General features: G+C 36.3%; 1 protein-coding gene and 1 pseudogene across 3 annotated transcripts in view; both read right to left on the bottom strand.

The window, feature by feature from the left end:
• SPATA6 (spermatogenesis associated 6) overlaps positions 1-19,856 on the bottom strand; it is a 144,034-nt gene that overhangs the window by 30,465 nt on the left and 93,713 nt on the right. The window contains exons 10-11 of one of the 3 annotated variants that reach the window (XM_025420157.3): positions 14,069-14,253; positions 9,988-10,087 (exon numbers count right to left, since the gene is read on the bottom strand). The exons of 1 other annotated variant lie outside the window; for it this stretch is intronic. In XM_025420157.3, the coding sequence (XP_025275942.2) occupies positions 9,988-10,087; positions 14,069-14,253 (285 nt within the window). The remainder of the gene's footprint in view (positions 1-9,987; positions 10,088-14,068; positions 14,254-19,856) is intronic. One more of the 3 variants, XM_025420158.3, reaches the window with a different exon arrangement.
• LOC112642507 (elongation factor 1-gamma-like) lies at positions 5,476-6,907 on the bottom strand (annotated as a pseudogene).

The raw sequence follows: 19,856 nt of genomic DNA, 5'->3' as shown, positions 1-19,856 counted from the left end.
TGTCAATCAGAGAAGGACAAGTACCATATAATCTCAGTCATATGGGGAATTGAAGAAAGCAGATGAACATATGGGAAGGAGGGGAAAATAGAGAGAGAAACAAACCACAAGAGACTCTTAATGATAACGAACAAATAGAGGTTGATGGAAGGTGGGTGGGTGGGTGGGGGTTGGGCTAGATGTATGATGGGTATTAAAGAGGGCACTTGTGATGAGCACTGGGTGTTGAATATATGTGATGAATCACTGAACTCTACTCCAGTAACCAATATTGTGCTGTATGTTAACTAAGTAAAATTTAAAATAAAAAATTTTAATTAAAAATAAAAGTTATATTCACAAACATATTGAAAACATAATGAAAGACACATGACATACATTGGGGAAAAAAATCAATCCCGAATAATCAACACCATGATGTAAAATGAAGGGGGGGAAAGTGCACAATATTTTAGCTTGACTTTCCAAACTAAAGGAGCAAATCCCTCACAAGGGAAAGAAAATTGGATTTTAAGCAGATTTTGACAGAAACATTCTCTGTCACAATCAAATAACATATTTAAAGTAAAAAAAAAAAAATGTAAGCCAAGGATTTTTATATCCAGCCAAAGTAACTTTCAAGAATAAACACTACAGACAAAATATCATTACCATGCAACTCAGGGAATTATAAAGTTCCTTATGGGCAGGAAATTTGATTTTACGAAAAGATCTCCAGTGCTGTGCATAGTGGCAGATGCAGAGCATGCAGATATTTGGTTGAGAATGCTCAGTATATGTGAATTAACCTAGGCAGAAAAATATGACTAAGTTTAAGAGCTTGTATTCAAGCTGCTCTTAGTGTAAACCAATTTAAGATACTGAGATTAGTGTACAGTTTAAGCCAGCTGCATGCATGCAAATATGTGTGCGTGTGTATGCACATATATATTTACATAGTTTGTTTTTGTTCAAAGGCACTAGGGAGCTGCTTACATAGTAGTACTAGTGGTACTAACATTCCTGAGAGAAGAGGTAAAGTAAAGGTCTGCAACTGGTGTTTTCCTGGGGGCATATGTGTATAGAGCATAGAACAAAATGCTAGGAATCTATGCTTTGTGCAACCACAGGTCCAATACATATACAAAATATGTGTTAATCAACTATTTTATGTTACTGGTTAGGCTTCTGGTCAACTACTATTAGTAGTTAAGTTTTGGGGCATCAAAAGTTATATGCAGATTTCTGACTGTGCAAAGGAAGAAGGTCTGGAGCCTGTAACCCCCACATTGTTCAAGGGTCAATGGTAGTTTAACTTTTTATTTTTGAATATTTAGATTTACAAAACAGTGGCAAAGATAAAAGAGTTGTACCCGGGAACTTCACCCTTCACCCCGGTTCTCAAAGTTTATATCTTAATATAGCTATAGCTGATTTTGCAAACCTAAGAAAGTAACATTAGTACAGTAATTATCTCCACTGCAGACTTTATTTGGATTGCACCAGTTTTTCCAGTAAGGCACTTCTATTCCAGGATCCAATAAGGATACCATGATGCTTTTAGTCATCATTTCTTAGTCTCCTCCAATCTGTGCCAAGTTTGTCCTTCTTTGTTTCTCATGACCTTGATGGTTTAGAAAAGTACTACTCAGGGATTTTGTGGAAAGTTTCTCAATTTGATTTTGTCTTATATTTTTTTCATGTTTAGACTAGGGTTATGGGTTTTGGGGAACAATGTCAGAGAGCAGTGCCCTTCGTATTACTTGATATCAGGGAATACAGGATGCCAGCATGATGTTAATTCTGATCACTTTGTGAACGTGGTGTCTACCGATTTCTCCATACTTTATTCATCAGAAACAAATCACTAAGTCTAGCCTATGCTCAAGGGAAGAGGAATTAAGCTCCACACCTCATGAAAGAGGCAATATCCACAATTATTATTTACAATTCTTCTGTAAAGAAGATGTGTCCATTCTCATTCTTAGTCATTCATTGTTTTGCTTATATCAACTCATGGATTTTATTTTATTCTTTTATTCTTTCAGCTATAATCCAAATATTGCTATTTATTTTGTTGCTCAAATTATTCTAACAATGGTCACTGGGACTTCAGATGGGCTCCTGTGTTCTTTTGATATGCTCCTGTTCTCCTTACTACCCCCCTTCTTTTATTTTAAAAGCAATTCCTCACATTCCATACTGCAAAATATTCCATCCTAATCTTGTGTTTTCCCTGTCCCAGCCTCAGAATCAGCTATTGCTCCAAGAGTCCCAATAACTTTTACTGAATATGGGTATTCAGAAACCAAGACCTGGGAGAGCTGGGTGTGTTCATTGCTATTGGGTTGCCACTCCTTTTGAGACTTTTAGAGAACAAAACTAGGAAATATGGATGTGTACTAATCTCAATATAAGCTCATATCTATATCTGGGTCATTCTCTCTGTATATATATCAAAATAAACATGGATGTAACATAGGGTATACTATGATTAAAAATCTGGTTGTCTTTATGATTTATTTACTTACTTGTTCAACTCTCATATAAATGTAAAACTCTCATATAAATGTAAAGTATTTTCAGAATTGCTAATCCATACCCTTGTAAGAATCACACTCATCTAATAGAATACGGTGTGGCAAACTTCAACTCCCAGGGCATTTCTGGCCCTTGCCTGTTTTTGTAAGGCCTGATAGGTAAAAACAAAAAAAATTTTTAAATAGCTGGGGGAGAAAGTTTCATAAATATCATATAAAATTCACATATTAGTACATATGGATAAAGTTTTACTGGACTACAGAAACACTCATCTGTTTACCTATTGTCTATGTCTGCTTTAGTGCTGTAACAGCAGAGTTGAGTAGTGTGACAGGGACCCTATGACACAAAAAATATTTACTCTGGCTCTTTCGAGAGCTCTCTATTACAAATCGCTGCAATAGAATGTAGTGATTAAATAGTTCTTTTTGTCTTTAGCCTCATAGTATCCAGCCAAAACATAATACTCCAAAGTCATTTAGGTAAGCTAATTTAAAGCTATATCTTGTAATTTTAGAACCTTTAGATTCATTTGTTATAATCTGCATTAAATCTTCAGAAGCCCAAATATCAACACTTGTTATTTTTTCTTTTTTCATTCAGTAAATTTCTTTCTGATGTATATTTCTAGTAGTTTTGACAAATGCATAAGGTAACAAATACATAAAGTAACAAATGCATAATGCAACTTCAGTAACAATCAGTTCCAATACTCTAAAAATCTCCCTGTGAAACTAATTTCTTTGTAGTCAACCTCTTCTGACTCACCCATACTTTAATATTTCAACAATGTCTCACATAAATAAAATCATACCATTTTATAAAGCTTTGAGTCCTAGCTTCTTTCACTCAGCAAACTGAATTTAAGACTAACCATGTTGTTATATGAATTTAAATCTCACTTTTTTGGGACGTCAGGGTGGCTCAGTGGTTGAGCGTCTGCCTTCAGCTCAGTGTGTGATCCCGGGATCTGGGATCAAGTCCCACATCAGGCTCCCTGTGAGGAGCCTTCTTTTCCCTCTGCCTGTGTCTCAGCCTCTCTCTCTCTCTCTCTCTCTCTGTCTCTCATGAATAAATAAATCTTAAAAAAAAAATCTCACTTCTTAAAAAAGATTATAGTTTTAGAGATGGGGAGAGGAGCAGGCAAAGAGGGAGAGAGAGAATCTCAAGCAGATTCCCTGCTGAGCATGGAGCCTGACACAGGGCTTGATCCCACAACCCTGAGATCATGACCTGAACCAAAATCAAGAGTCGTCAGGTGACTCTCTAGTTCATCCTTTTTTATTGCTGAGTTATATTCCATATAATGGCTATACCATAGTTTGTTTGCCATTTGCCTTTGAAGAACATATTGACTGCCTCTAATTTTGGGCAATTATGAATAAACTTTCTAAAATATTCATGTACAGGTTTTTTTTTTTTCCATGTACAGGTTTTTATGTGAACCTAAGTTTTCAATTCATTTGGGGAAATACCTAAGTGTAGGATTGCTGGGTTGTATGATAAGTGTGTTTAACCTTATACGTAATTGCCAAACTATCTTGTGGCTGTACTACTGGGCATTCCCACCAGGACTGAATGAGAATTTCTATTGCTCCACATCCTTGACAGCATTTACTAGTATAAGTTTTTTTGGTTGTTTCTGTTAAACAATTCTATAAGGTGGCAGTGGTATCTCATTGCAGTTTTACTTTCATTTCTATGATGATTATTGAGCATCTTTTCATGTTTATTTGGTGAAATGTCTGTTCAGATTTACTGCCTGAGGTTTTTTTTATAATAAATTTATTTTTTATTAGTGTTCAATTTGCCAACATACAGAAAAACACCCAGTGCTCATCCCGTCAAGTGCCCCCTCAGTGCCCATCATCCATTCACCCCCACCCCCCGCCCTCCTCTCCTTCCACCACCCCTAGTTCATTTCCCAGAGTTAGGAGTATTTATGTTCTGTCTCCCTTTCTGATATTTCCCACACACTTCTTCTCCCTTCCCTTCTATTCCCTTTCACTATTATTTATATTCCCCAAATGAATGAGAACATATAATGTTTGTCCTTCTCCGATTGACTTACTTCCCTCAGCATAATACCCTCCAGTTCCATCCACGTTGAAGCAAATGGTGGGTACTGCCTGAGTTTTAAGAGGATTTTTTAAAAATTCTGGATGCAAATCCTTAGTCATGTATGTGATTTGCAAATATTTTCATCCAGACTATGACTTGTCATTCTATTCTCTTAACAGTGTCTTTCACAGAACAAAATTTTTAAATTTTAATGGAGTTCAAGTTATCAAATTTTTAAATGGATCATGTGTTTGGTGTCATACCTTAAAAGTAATTTACAAATATAAATAGATTATCTACTATGTTTTAGGTTTATTTTTAAATGTTCACTTTTAAAAATCCAGAACCATGCATTGAAAAGACAGCAAATGCAAAGTCTCCGTTTAATTGACTTTGCACTTTTGTCAAAGATCAGTTGACAATACTGATGTGGGTCTATCCTGGGGGATCTATTCTTTATATGTCTATTATTTAGTCAAACCACACTGTCTTCATTGTTGTGCTTTATAGTAAGTCTTAAAATTAGGTAATGGATCCTCCAACTTTGTTCTTTTTCAGAATTATGTTTTTGGTTTTTCAATTTCCTTTGCCTTTCCATATACATTTTAGAATCAGCTTGTCAATTTCTACTAAAAAGTTTTGATAGGGTTTTAATTATGATTCCACTGAATCTAGAGACCAAATTGGAAAACTGACATCTTCATATTGACTTCTCCATTCTGTGAACATGGTGCACTTCTTCATTTAGTTCTATCTTCTTTGATGTTCAACAGCATTTTGTAATTCTCAGAACGCAAATACTGCACATATTTTGTTAGGATTATATCTAAGCACTTCAATTTCTGGTGCTATTATAAATGGTATGGACTTCTTTTCTTTTTTTTTTTTTAAGGGTTCAATGTTCAGTTTCCTTTAATGACCCCCATCTCCCTGAAGGGCAGGTACAGGCAGCTAGGCGATGATGACAAGAGATGTTTACTTGAAGATCTTGCCCTGATTGAAGGTTGTGCCCACATGCTGGAAGGCCCCCTCCCAGGAAAAGTACTCTCGAACCAGCGTCTGGGTCTCCTCGCTGCCAGGATCCAGTTTCCGCCACGTATAGGACTCGTAGTCCACCTGCCAATCTGGACTCAGCGGAAAGGCAAGCTCCTGGCCTCGGAAGACCCAGACTCCAGAAATGGAGCTGCTGTTGTTGGTTCCAAAGAGGATGACACTGGAAAAGGCATTCTTCCTCAGCTTGTCCAACCGTTGGAACATTCCAGTGATGAGGTTAAAACTCATAAAGGTCTGAGTGAGCTCCTCAGGGAAGCCGGTATTCAGCGTACCACAGGGACCAGCTATCCTTATCGAAATGCTCCCAGAAATACGGCAGTGCCACAGTGAGAGTGTCCTCATTGGAATACTTGCGCTTAAATTCGTCCAACACTAAGGTACTCTTGGGCAGGTGAGCAAAGGGGTCTTTGGCCTTTGGCTCAGCAGCCAGTGTCTGCTCTCATTCATCCATTTCCTCCTCAGGAGCAGGGGCAGCAGCCTTCTTCTCCTCTTTCCGCTCAGCCTGGGGCTTCGGCTTCTCTTCCCGAGAACCCTTCTCTTTCCGTGAGGTGTCTTTTTTAGGTTGGCTCTCCGCAAACTTTTTAGCATCAAACTGGGCCATCTTCTCACAGAGTTTCACCTCCCCCAAGACAGCCCGGAACTGGGGCTGGTTAATGCAAGGTAAGGAACCAGCGGTTGGTATTGGGGAAGGCCTGGCGGAAAGAAGGCTCCAGGACCTGTTTATAGAGCCTCAACAGGGTGCAGACAACTGTGATGTCAGCCAGTGTCACACGTTCACCCACCAGAAAAGTCCTCGTCTTCAAATGAATATCCAGGAGCCCCAGAATTCACCTCACTTCCTCCTTTGCATTCTCTGTGGCCTGCTTGTTGTGGTGCATGATGCCCAAGGTAGGAAACACCCAGGTACTGGCTGGGGGCACTATGTCGCTATCAGCAAAGCTCACCCACTGCACCACCTGGGCTGCTGCCTCTGGAGTACTTCCCCACAGTTCCTCATTGCTCACATAGTAGGCAATAGCATTGCTCTCAAACACACAGAATCCATCGTCACCCTCAAATGCTGGAACCTTGCCGGCAGGAAATTTACGGAGAAATTCAGGGGTGCGGTTGGTTTGGCCAAAGTGGAAGTGGGGTGGTGCGGAGAGCACGCGGACCTGAGCCCCGCTGTATTGAGCAGCAATGAGAACCTTGAAGGCCCTCCAGTTTTCAGGATATGTGTACAGGGTCCCAGCCGCCATGGTGATTCCGCAGAGAAAGGCTGGTATGGATTTCTTAATTTAAAATTCCAATTATTCATTGCAGATATATAGGGGAAAAATTGGCTTTCTTTATATTTTGTGACCCTGTTAAACTCACTTATTAGTTCTGAGAGCTCTTCTGGAGATCCTGTGGATTTTTCTGTAAAATCATATCCTCTGCAAATATGTTTTTTTTTTCTTACTTTTCAATCTGTATCCCTTTTATTTCGCTTTCTTATCTTCCTGCATTGTCTAAGACTCTCCATATGATGTTAAAAGAATATCAAGAGAGAGCATCATGGTTTCTGAAAGACTGAATATTCGGTCTTTTACCATTAAGTATAACATTAAGTATCATATTAGCTATAGGTTTTCAAAGATGCTCTTCATTAGGTTGAACATTCCCTTCTACGTCAGCTTTACTTTATTAACAGTTTTAATATCAATGTAAACACAGAAGACAGGACTAGTAAACTAGAGGACATGTCTCATGAAAGCATGCAAACTAGAGAGAGAAGAAAGTAAAGAATTAAAAATATCAAAATAAGCATAAGATGCATATGCATCTAAAATTTTTTAAAAATTTTACATAAGTCTAAAAATCTAATACAAGTATAATTGGGAGTTCTACACAAACAAATAATGGGGCATAAGCACTGTTTAAAGAAAGACTGGCTACAGGTTTTCCAAAATTGATGGAAAATACCAACCTTCAAATTTAGGAAGCTCTGAAAACTCAACATAGAAATCAATCTAAGAATATGACATGTTAGGTATATAATAGTAAAATTACTAAATGCAAAGTTGAAGAGTAAATCTTAAATGCAACAGAGCAGATGAAAAATCTTCATATTACTTCAAAGATATAATAGCTTACTTTTCAAGACACAAAAGAAGCCAGAAGACAATGGAATAGTTTCTTTAAAATACCAAAGAAAATAACTACCAACCTAGAGTTTTATATCCAATAAAATTATCCCATAAAAAATAAAACCAAGATGTTTTCAAACAAAATCAGAATTCATAGCCAGGGGAATGTCAAGAAAGAAGTATTAAAGGCAGAAGGAAAATGACCCTAAAATCCATAGGGGAACATGGAAGTTAAGGAAAGAATGAAGAATAGAAAAAATATATAAATGACTAACATGAATAAACATTACTATATAAACAAAATTAATTTCTTGTGTTTTATGTATATAGAATTAAAATGCATGCCAAAAACATGCAAAAAAGGGGGCAGGTTAAAAGAGGGTTAAATGTTTTAGGGCCTCATTATTTTTAGGGAGGTCAACAAAAAAATCATTTATCATACATGCATGTTGAAATCTCTAGAGCCACCAATAACAGAAGAGTTAAAAATGAATAACAAGTTAATAAAAAAGAAAGTTATAAAAAATACTAATCCAAACAAAAGCCACATCAATCTACATAAAAATTCTAGATCTTAAGTCTACAAAAACAACCCCTTGTGCTACTCATAAGATATGCACTTTAAATATAATGATTAAAAGATTAAAATGTATACCTCTCAGGTTATGTTTTAACAGGTAGTTAGAATTACCTGAAAAAGTCTTTGATGGCACCTTCTTTATTTTTTTGTTTTTTGACGGCACCTTCTGAAGCTGAATGTATATATACCCTATGTCTGGGAAATTCCAAATAGGAAGAGTACATACATACCCAAAGAAGAAGAATACAACAATACTCAAAGTATGCATAAAATGCTTATAGCACCTCTGCAATAGCCCAAACCAGAAACAACCTAAATGTCCATCAAAAAAGGAAGAATAAATCAACAGTAGTGTTTTCATATAACAAACACCATACAGCAGGCAAAAGTAAAGAATTATTGTTGATTATAAGATATGTGCAGTACCAAGAAGTCTGAATTGCAAAGTCAAAGTGAAACAAGTCAGACAAAGAAGCAGATATTGTAGGATGTCATTTATATAAAGATTAAAACACACAATACTAATCTTACTATTTAAAGTTAGATAATGTTTACCCTTGGAGTGGCAGTAGCTGAGAGGAAAGAAAAGCTTCTGCAGAGCTGGTAATATTTTATTTCTTGATTTGGGTAGACAGCTTACACAGGAGTGTGCTGATTATTATAATTCATAGAGTTGTTACTTATGATTTGTGCATTTTCTATATGTATATTGTGTTTTGAAAACAAGCTTAATTTTTAAAAAGGTTTTATTTATTTGAGAGAGAGAGAGAGAGAGAGAGAGAGAGAGAGCACACAAGCCAGGGAAGAGGCAGAGGAAAGAGGGAGAAGCTGGCTCCCCGCTGAGCAGGGAGCCCAATGGAGGGCTTGATCCCAGGACCTTGGGATCATGACCTCAGCCAAAGTCAGACACTTAACTGATTGAGCCACCTAGGTGCCAGAAAACAAGCTTAATTTAAAAACAGTTATACATATAGAAACTTAAAACTGTACAAACTCATGGAATGCCAAATAATCCAGTTATATGGTGAGGACCAAGCCTAGTTCCTAATATGACACTCATGATAAATGATTCAGTAGACTACTGAATGAAACAAACAAACAGAAAAATCAAACACAAAAAGAATACACTGCAATTATTCCCCAGCTGTCCTTCATATATATGTTTGTTTGTCTTACCTCAGAAAATATTCTCACACTGATGTTCTCTAATATTACACCTGGTAAACCTGATCTTTTCTTTTAAATATTTAATTAACATAAAAATAAGCTGAGAAGTTTATTTCAAAATAATTATTTCTCACCCCACTTTACCATTTAGAACAAAATCTATTTGTAAGAAATGGAAGTGTTTTATACCGGGCCACAAGAGTCTCCATACTTTGAAGGCTATGAAATAATTACCATAAAGTTACTACTTACTGACTATGAGATAATTATTAGTAACACTGTTTAGAGTTCAGATGATATCAAACATTTTGCATAACGACTCAGGCCAAGCCAGAAGTTAGAGATGTTGCCTTTAGCAAAACCACTGACTTCCATCATTTGGAGGTTGTATCTTTTTTCTTCTCTTCCCAGTGGTTAACTATTACAAGTTTTAAGCATCTTGAGTGGTTTTCTTGCCCAATTAGAAAAGGCCTTCAAGAAAATATTTTAGAAACTAACATATAAATGTCTTTGATGAGCCTGATGTGATTTCAAGACATTTTTTACCCGGTCATGGATCTCATCGCAGTTTGAAGGTGAACACCAATCAGAATGGAATCTGTAGACATAAAAAACAAAGGTGACTTGTAGCCAGAGGGAGAGAAAAATAAATCTTTCCAAATGCCAGACACAGAAAGTCATTTTTTTTTTTTTTACCTATCCCCATGTGATAACATAGAAAGATGAAAATAGTATATTTTCTTCACTGACCAAGGATGAGAGGCAGATGTAAAATCAGGCACTGATTCTCTGCAGACATATTAAGTCTTTGTAGTATGTAGTATGTGCAATAAGTGGTCTTAATAAAGTTTGATGTGAATTAGGGAGAGCATACCTATATATATCTGACCACTTTAATGATCTCCTTACATAATTTGTTAGAGCTTTAGCTCCAAATAAAGATACAGATGCTCGTGGGCAGCCCCAGTGGTGCAGTGGTTTGGCGCCTCCTGCAGCCTGGGGTGTGATCCTGGAGACCCGGGATCGAGTCCCACATTGGGCTCCCTGCATGGAGCCTGCTTCTCCCTCTGTCTGTGTCTCTGCCTCTCTCTCTCTGTGTCTATGAATAAATAAATAAAATCTTTAAAAAAATATACAGATGCTCAGATTAGAACAATTCCATGTATAGTGCCTTTAAAATTAGTTTTTATTTTCCAATAATTTCATCATACTCTCTTAAATTATGTAGAAGAAATTCCTTTCTGTATACAGAAAAATAAAACTAATTTTATGAAATGAAACAAAATGTTTAAATAGATGAAAATATTATTTAGAATCCAATTATGTTCTTACTCCCTCAGAATACATAAGAACATAAAAATTGAATGATCCCCCCTCAGCATAGATAACACTTCTCTAGTCTCTCCTGTAAGTGTGTTTTTTAAGTGAATATTGAAAAACAGGAAAATGTGACTTTTATTAAAACCTGAGTTTGGGAATAGAGAGAAATAAAGCAACCGTTCTTCTTTCTTATGCCCTTCCCAAACTCAAAATTGGCATTAGTATAACTAAGCTACTTTATCAATCTTATAAGTAATAATGAAAATCTCCAGGTCCATCTGATTATAATTCATCATATCAAGTATTATTGATATAATTCCTTCATAAAGGAATGGATACTAAAATGTTAACTGCTTACACTTTGCCTGTTTTCTCCCAGCTTGTGATGGCAAAGTTATAATTTTATATGTTTACTCAAAATATAAACTCTTAATCAGGAAAAATGATTTACATGACCTGTTTTTTAAAGAACACAGTCAATAATGGATGATCAGCTATATCTAAATTTTAATCTCCTACATTTGTAAAAGGAAATATTACTGGATCTACACAAATACATTGTCCAATTTTGTTATTTGCCTACGTAGGTAACATATCTTGAAAACCTGAGATCCAAATATGCAGTTCCAAGAGGATCTCTTCAGTGTACTATGAGAGGATCCACTAGTCTGTGCTGTGGTATAAGAAATGATTGCCCAACAATCTTTAACTTCATTTACAAAATTCGAAACCGTAAGCATGATTAAAAGGAATATCAGCTACTTTTAAATTAGATTTGCTAGTATTTCTTAGTCTGATTTTAGTAATAATTCTACAGCCTAATACATATAAGTCATAATACTAATATTTATTTTTGGAGGACAAAACTGTTTCTGAAATGTAACATTTATAATAAAAATTGCAACCGTTTTATGTGTGTTAACTCCATTGAAGATATTTTTTTAAATGGGCTTAAAGCAAAAAGCACCTTCACTATAAATAAAGAAATTCATTTGCTTACAGTCACTAATAGACTTTTTGAAAGCCTATTTATTCACATTCGTGATTAAGGAGTCAACATTTTATAATAATCCTAGAGGAAAACTTATTTTATCTTAATGACTATTTACCCAGTTAAACTCCTATAGCTGTATATCTTGTCATAGTCCCAATTTTGCCGGGGACACACAATCTACATTTCCATCATTTCAAATTGCTTACTGATTCCACTCGATTTTATAAACACCCTCTAAGTATACTGCTCACTAACCTAAAAAGCCGTATCAGAGAACGTATTATATTTTAAGGTGTAGTACTGAGTGTTTTCAAAAGGATGAAATGTTTCTGTTCCTGGTGATATGTCCTATAGACACTTTATTTTCCTTTATAACTAAATCAAAATCTTTTTTAGAACATACATTCAAAGTAGAGGTGTTCTACCCTAGTGAAAGTAAAAAAATTTATCTACCCTAAAAAGTACCTCAATAAAAGTTTATTAATTCCTTTAGATGAATTTAAATTCTTTTATTTTAAAAGTACCTCAACCTTCCTCAAGTGATAGGTGATAATGTTTAATATTAGAGCTACTTGTTTCCTTCTAGAAAAGAACTTACTACATCTACTATCAAGCATCAGAATAAATGTGCAAATGCCACTGACTACTAGAAGCCATCACCTGCACTGGACTATGAAAAAGAGACAGCTGACTTTAGCTAACCTCAGTGAAGAATTTTTGAGTATAGCCTCAGTGAAGAATTTATCAACTTGGGAAGACAGACTTCAAAAGGTGGGACAAAATTACAGACAAGGATAAAATAACGTGGGACTAAAATTCATACTGTATTACAGGTAGACAACTGGAGAGCTCTGTGAAATATGTGAAAAGGCAGAAAAATAAAACAATATTTATAAAAACATATCCAAGGAGATACAGGTGAAAAATTTGTTGAAAACCTAGTGAGATGGCAAAGAACCTAATGACAAAACCACAAGTGCTTAATTCTAAACATAAGTAAAAAAAGAGGAGCACTGACTACATGCCTGAACATCTGAGCAGACACAGTAACTAAAGAAAGTCCCCTGACAACTGAGACACAAGTTACTGGGCCTCAGCAGAAAAAAATCTCTTCAAAAGTTTCTCTTGAACTTTAAAGCCTATAGAAACATAGACATGTATCTCTCTCTACAAATACAAGGTCTATCTTTTAATCTACCTGTCTGTCTATGAACTCCATGACCCCGAAGGCAGGATTCTAATGAATCTAGAAGCCACATGAATCAAAATTCCCTGTCAGGATTAGGGTCTCCAGCAGATCTTCATACGTCCATGTGGAGACTTACAGGGCTAATTTGGAAACACAAATCTATCATATGTTCAGAATAGGGATGTTTTAATACAGCTTCCAAATGGATAACTCTTGCTCAAATCATCGGTTTTGAGATGAACTTTTTGATAGACAGTTTGTTTAAATTTTGTCAGTGATGTCTGATAGTTATAATAAGCTATACAAATTTAATATGTTCCTTTAGCTTTTTGATACCATCTGTAAATATAGATTTTATTTCCATGCTCTTGATGGCATGCCTCTTAGGTGTTCAAATTTCCATATAATTTTTAAACTACCTAGGGTGAGGTTTGTTTGTTTGTTTGTTTTTAATCTATGGCAACTCTGTTTTCTATATTATTATTAGTGAGTGAGGCAAGGAATTTCCAATTTGAAGTTAACAACAAAAACAGATAAAGAGGTATTATTTTCTTCACACTCAAATTATTACAAGTGTCTAGCTTTGGTTGCCAAAGCTTTTTTTAGAGGGAGGGCTGGAATCTTTACATGGTTAAGATTCTCCTGGGGAATTAGGGAGAGGTTATGTGAGGTACCATATACCAACAATATACAGCATCATCATTACCACTAAAAGGAGAGTATAATCTGTGCTATTTTTATATATAAGCCATATCCATAATGTTAAATGCCTCTAAATCTATTGAAAACAACCATCATGTACTATTTTTCACTTTTAGGAACTACAGTATTTAATTAGGGTTAAAGTGACTCTAATTATTAATAAACTTGCTAATAGTAAGCTTACTTCAAGAGGACTGGGCTGGGGAGGAGTATCTAGTACTATGTGATATGTAATATATTCTAAACAAAAAGTAAGCCTTTTAAAATCAAATTATACTTGCAGGAATAAACATTTTACATACATAATTGCTGCCTTGTCTTTTCTAATGATGATTATTCAAAATATCAGTACAGAAAGAGAGACTAAGCATTACCTTTCCCTGAGAGAAGCTCTATTTAACACAGGGCTTGGAGAATGCTTCGGCATTGTTGAAGGTGCTGAATGGACTAGTAAGGTCCTTGCTGAATGCTGGGGCTTGCTACATGACCTTGAGCTTAAGTACTCATCACATCTTTCCAAAGAGTCATCAAAGTCTCTCCCATGGGGTGTCCTGATAACCTGTTCAAAAAATTTGAATGTGTATACAAATTTTATTTGTATACACATAATAAATGTGATACTATCATACATAGATGCAACCTTAGAACCTTTGTAAGAATTAAAAAAAAAAAAAACAACTATAATGCCACAACCATATTTGAAGGTAAGTTTCAGAATGTAGAGGTCATCCTTATCACTGTAAAAGTAAATGTTAGATACATCTGGTTATTCATTCCACTTATCTAAAATTTATAAAACTTTATCAATTCCAAGAGCTTTTGAGCAGTGGTGGGGTAAAGGTAGGGGTGTATATATAAAACAAAGGACAGGGACGCCTGGGTGGCTCAGTGGTTGAGCCTCAACCACGGAGTGGTTGAGGATCCCTGCAGACCCAGGATCAAGTCCCACATCGGGCTCCCTGCATGGAGCCTGCTTCTCCCCATGTCTCTACCTCTCTCTGTGTGTCTCTCATGAATAAATAAATAAAATCTTTTTTAAAATAAAATAAATAAAACAAAGGACAATACACAGAAACTAATGATAGTCTAATTTAGGTATGAGGGCAATCAGAACAGAATTCTATCCTTATACTCATTCATTGACTCATTTGTTCTGGAGACAAAATGAATAAATCAGGATAGAAAAATTAATTAATTCCTACCCTTATTATGGGGACCTTAGATCCTAGTATAATTTACATTCTACTAAGGAAAAAGAGTTTTAAAAACACACACATACCAAGTAAATAGGTAAAATATATAGTTTGTCTAAGGATGGTAAATACCATGATAAGAAAATAGAGCAGAGAGGAGATAAGAAGTACTGATGGGTGATATAGGAGGGGTATGGAGGGAAGGAGCTGCTACTTTAAGTAGGTTAATCAATGGAGACCTGACAGAGAAAAAGAATGTCTTAGACCTAAGGAGTAAAGGCCTAAAGACCTTAGTAAAGACCACAAGACCTAAGTCATGGGGACATCTGTAGGAAGATCATTCCAGAAAGAAAGAAAAATAAAAGTAAAGATCTTTGGGGTGGGGTGGAGAGTAGAGCATGGCCTGGTATATTAGAAAAAGCAAGGAAGCCAACAGAGGTGAACTAAATAGTAGGTGAAGTTAAAAAGGTAGATTTTAGGGATAAGGCTTCTATGCTGTGACTATTTTTTTAAAAGGAGAATTCCCTGACTACTGCATTAAGAACGGTCTATAGAGGGGCCAAGGGCAGAAACAGGGAAATCAGCTAGGAAATGGTTATAATAAAATATGGAAAAGGATGCTGGATTGGATCAGAGTGATATCAATGGAGATGAAAAGTGATCAGATCCAAAAGGCAAATGAAATATAGAGCCAACAGGATTTGCTGATGGACTAGAGTCAAACATAACACCAATATTTTGGTCTAATCAACCTAAAGAGTTGAGTTTATAAGTAGCCTTCCAACTGGGGGGGACAGAAGAGTAAATATTAGGAGTCTGTTTTTAGACATGTTGAGCTTCACATATCTATCAATTTATTAACCACCCAGCATATTAGAATAGAATTCAGGAGAAGAGTCCAGCATAAAGATACAAATCGTATTTAAAGACAGGGCACTGGGTGATATCACCAAGGGAGTGGTGATAAATAGGGAGTGAACATAAATAGAAATAAGAAAGCATCTGTAGACAAAGGCCTGGGGAATATCTATCCAGAAGATGAGACGGAAACATCAGATTAAGGAGTGGTCAGGGAAGAAGGGGAAGAAACAGGAAGATGTATCATCAAATGAAGAATGTTATTTCAAGTAAGAGGAGTAACTAAGTTAAATACTGCTGATAAATCAAATTAGAAACAACTGGGAATGGACCTTTATATTTTAGCATTTGGAAGGTCATCAGTAATATCAACAAGAGTAGCACTGATGAGGTGATGGAGTGATAATCTGGAGTTGAGTTCAAGAGAGAATGAGAGAGAGGAACTGCATTCATTTAATAAATACTTAATCTACAGTCACTGTTGTAAGTGTTGGGACTATGACAATGAACATAACACAGTCCCTGCCTTTATAAGCCAGTGTTCTAGCAGTATTATTTCGTAAATATTTGACCTTTAAGGAGGTCAATTTAATCTTCAGGAAAGCCACCTAATCTTTCTCAGACTCATTTCCTTCATAAGTAAAATACAGTTACTCTATCTTATAGATCTTCCCTAATTTAAAGTATTTAGTAGAACATCTAGGTTGTATGAATTACACAATAAATGTAAGTCATTTATTATTAAATAATAAATAAAAAGCACAACTTTTTGTTTCGACCCTACCACAATTTTCATTACTTTCCAGAATTACAGCAACATATGAGTCAGCTGAGAGAATCAAGCTTTCATCCCAGAACCAAATAGCACATGATTCAAATGGCTCAGTTACAGTCCCCCAAAATATGATCAAGAAATATGTGATCTATACTGAATAAAAAATTGAAAATTTTTCCACTATTAGCTGTTCACAGAGAAAGTAAAAGCATAGTCAATGTCAAGAACAAGATCAAAGAGGTCCATGGTCAACAAATACAAGGGTATATATATAGAAGAGACTTACAGGAACAAAAAGAACCTGCCATAATGCTGTTTCTAGAGTTATATCAAATATGAACCCCCTTGGCTTATGCTAGAGAGACTATTTTCTCTTCATTAATATCCTTTTCTCTTTTTTTAAGATTTTATTTATTTATTGGAGAGAGAGTGAGAGCACACATGTACACAAGCAGGGGGAGGGGCAGAAGGAATGAGAGAAGCAGGCTCTCCACTAAGCAGGGGGCCTGATGTAGGACTTGATCCCAGGACTTGATCCCAAGCCCTGAACCAAAGGTGGATGCCCAACTGACTGAGCCACCCAGGCACCCTTCTTTGTTAATTTCAACATCATCTGAGTCATGATGACTAGGAGGGTCACTTCATTTTTTACTAAATTTTCTCCCCGAACTAGTCAGCAATATTTTAAATACAGCCTATTTCTCTATTTATCGGAATATTCACTGAGAATCTCTTGAACCACATATTAGCTAATACTCAGGTCTAGAGAGGTACAGGGATTTGAATGCACAATCCAGATGAAATGCGGCATAAACACAAAGAAAACTGACGGTGAGATATGCTGTGTCAAATACATCCTAATGACAATAACGCAGAGGGCTATTCAACAATTTTCGTCTGAATGGTGGAAGTCTCATGGAGGAGGTGGGATTGGAATCAAAGCCATATGCACAGCAAAGAAAGAGGGCATTCAGAATAAGGGAAAAGGTGCAAGAAAAGATGAACACTGCACATGGTAACATGGTTATCTCTACAGGAAAGCAATAGGAGAGAATATCTTAGAGGTGGAAAGGGGCACATTATAGAGAACTTTCAATGCTGTAACTCGATACTACTCAACATTTATTTATTTTTTTTTTAATTTTTTATTTATTTATGATAATCACAGAGAGAGAGAGAGAGAGAGAGAGAGAGAGAGGCAGAGACATAGGCAGAGGGAGAAGCAGGCTCCATGCACTGGGAGCCCGACATGGGATTCGATCCCGGGTCTCCAGGATCGTGCCCTGGGCCAAAGGCAGGCGCCAAACCACTGCGCCACCTAGGGATCCCACTACTCAACATTTATTAAGCATATTTTATGTATGAAATACTGAATAAGGTAGGAGACAATAGCAATCACAGATAAATGTAATAGAAGACCTCAAAGAAGTTACAATCCATGATGGCAGACATTAAAAACAAGTAGTGATAAAACAAAAAGGAAGGAAATTAGAACTAAATAGAACTGTGCAACAGGAAAATAGCTAGGATGTGTTCTTTCTGGAATCAGAGTATTTGTATTGTAATGTTTTATATCTACATGGAGGACTGAAAGGTATAATGAGGGGGTGAGTCTTTACTAAGAATCCATTTCAAACTTGCAGTCTTAAGCCTTAGCTTATGAAACATTTCCATAGCTCTGATGAGTTTTCCATAGGTTATTCAGAAACCAAATGGCTCATTACAGAAGAGTTCCATTTCTTGGTTGATTCCTCAAGGACAGCGGCTTACCATCCAGAAACCTGGGTTCAAATCCCTGCCTGACCAGGTCATTTCCTCTCTAAGCTTTCGTTTCCTTATTTATAAACTGAGCAAATAATCTAAGAGAGAGAGAGAGAAAGCAGATATTGGTAACTAAGAGCAGTTTCTCAGTTTTGCCAAGAACATTCCTTAGTGAATCCTATTTCAGGTAAGTAATCAATTCCTATCTTATCTAGTTTAAAAATCCATATGCTCAGGGGCGCCTGGGTGGCTCAGTGGTTGAGCGTCTGCCTTTGGCTCAGGGCATGATCCCAGGGTCCTTGGATCTGAGCCTGCTTCTCCCTCTGCCTATATCTCTGACTCTGTTTGTGTGTCTCTCATGAATAAATAAATAAAATCTTTTTTAAAAAAATCCATACGCTCACCTACCTGGTTTGGTTTTAGAGAGATGTACTTTTCTTTACACTGGAGAAGAATTTAGAAGAAATGCCAAAATAATGCAATAAAAATGCTAAGTAATTCCTAAATAGATCAATCCTTATGTGTATGTGAGGGAGAAAGTGTTTAAACTTTGACCACTGTAGTATGCATTTATAGAAATAACTTGTTTAATCCCCACAACAGTCTGATGGAGTAGATATTTTTATTCTCTGTACTTCATAGCATAGGAACCTGAAGCAAAGTTGAACAGCTACTAAGTAAGGGGTCTCAGGCCAGTGACATATGAGAGATCTAGGGCAGATCTTCCAAGTAGAAAACTCCTAGAGCCAAAGTCCCTCAATATGCCTCAAAGGAAAGTCTCACAGAAGACAGTCTCAATCTGATTTACTAACAACTCAAAATACAGAGCTCAGGAACAAACTGACAAACTGTTCTCAAAGAAGAAGGAAGACATTTCCAATTAATTTTATGATCATAATAATGCTACCAAACTACTCATGGATAGTAGAAGGCTAATTACAGACCATCCTCACTAGAAACCATATATGGAAACAATGTTAGATAAAAATATGAAAAAATTAAATTTAGTAACATTAAAAAAAAAATATGACCAAGTTGGGTTTATTTAAAGAATACAAAGATAGGTTTGCATTAGAAAACCTATTAACCAACTCAACAGATGCTGAAAAAAAAAAGGCATTCGATAATATTCACATCCATTCATAACTTTAAAAATATTCTTTACAAATAGGGAATTGCAAAAGGAACTTTGTTAATTTGCTAAAGGATATTTAACAGTAACCTACTGCAAATCATAGGTGTGAAACCTTAGACATGAGCCTATCAAAGACAGGATCAAGACAAGAGGGCACATTGTATTAGGCTATGCTGCAGTAGCAAATTAAGTTTGAAAATCCGTGGCTTAACATAATAAAGATTCATTTTTCCTATGTTTTATAGTAACAGAGGTTAGCAAGTGAAATTACACTTCACAAAACCGTCCAAGGGACACGTGGGTGGCTTGGGGTTTGGCACCTGCCCTTGGCCCAGGGCATGGTCCTGGGGTCCTGGAATCGGGTCCCACGTTGGGGTCCCTGTGTGGAGCCTGCTTCTCCCTCTGTCTGTGTCTTTGCCTCTCTCTGTGTGTCTCTCAAG

This window comes from Canis lupus, chromosome 15 (assembly GCF_003254725.2).
Source record: "Canis lupus dingo isolate Sandy chromosome 15, ASM325472v2, whole genome shotgun sequence".
Lineage (NCBI taxonomy): Eukaryota > Metazoa > Chordata > Mammalia > Carnivora > Canidae > Canis > Canis lupus.
The sequence above is the reverse complement of the archived record's forward strand: the minus strand, read 5'-3'. Positions and strand labels throughout refer to the sequence as shown.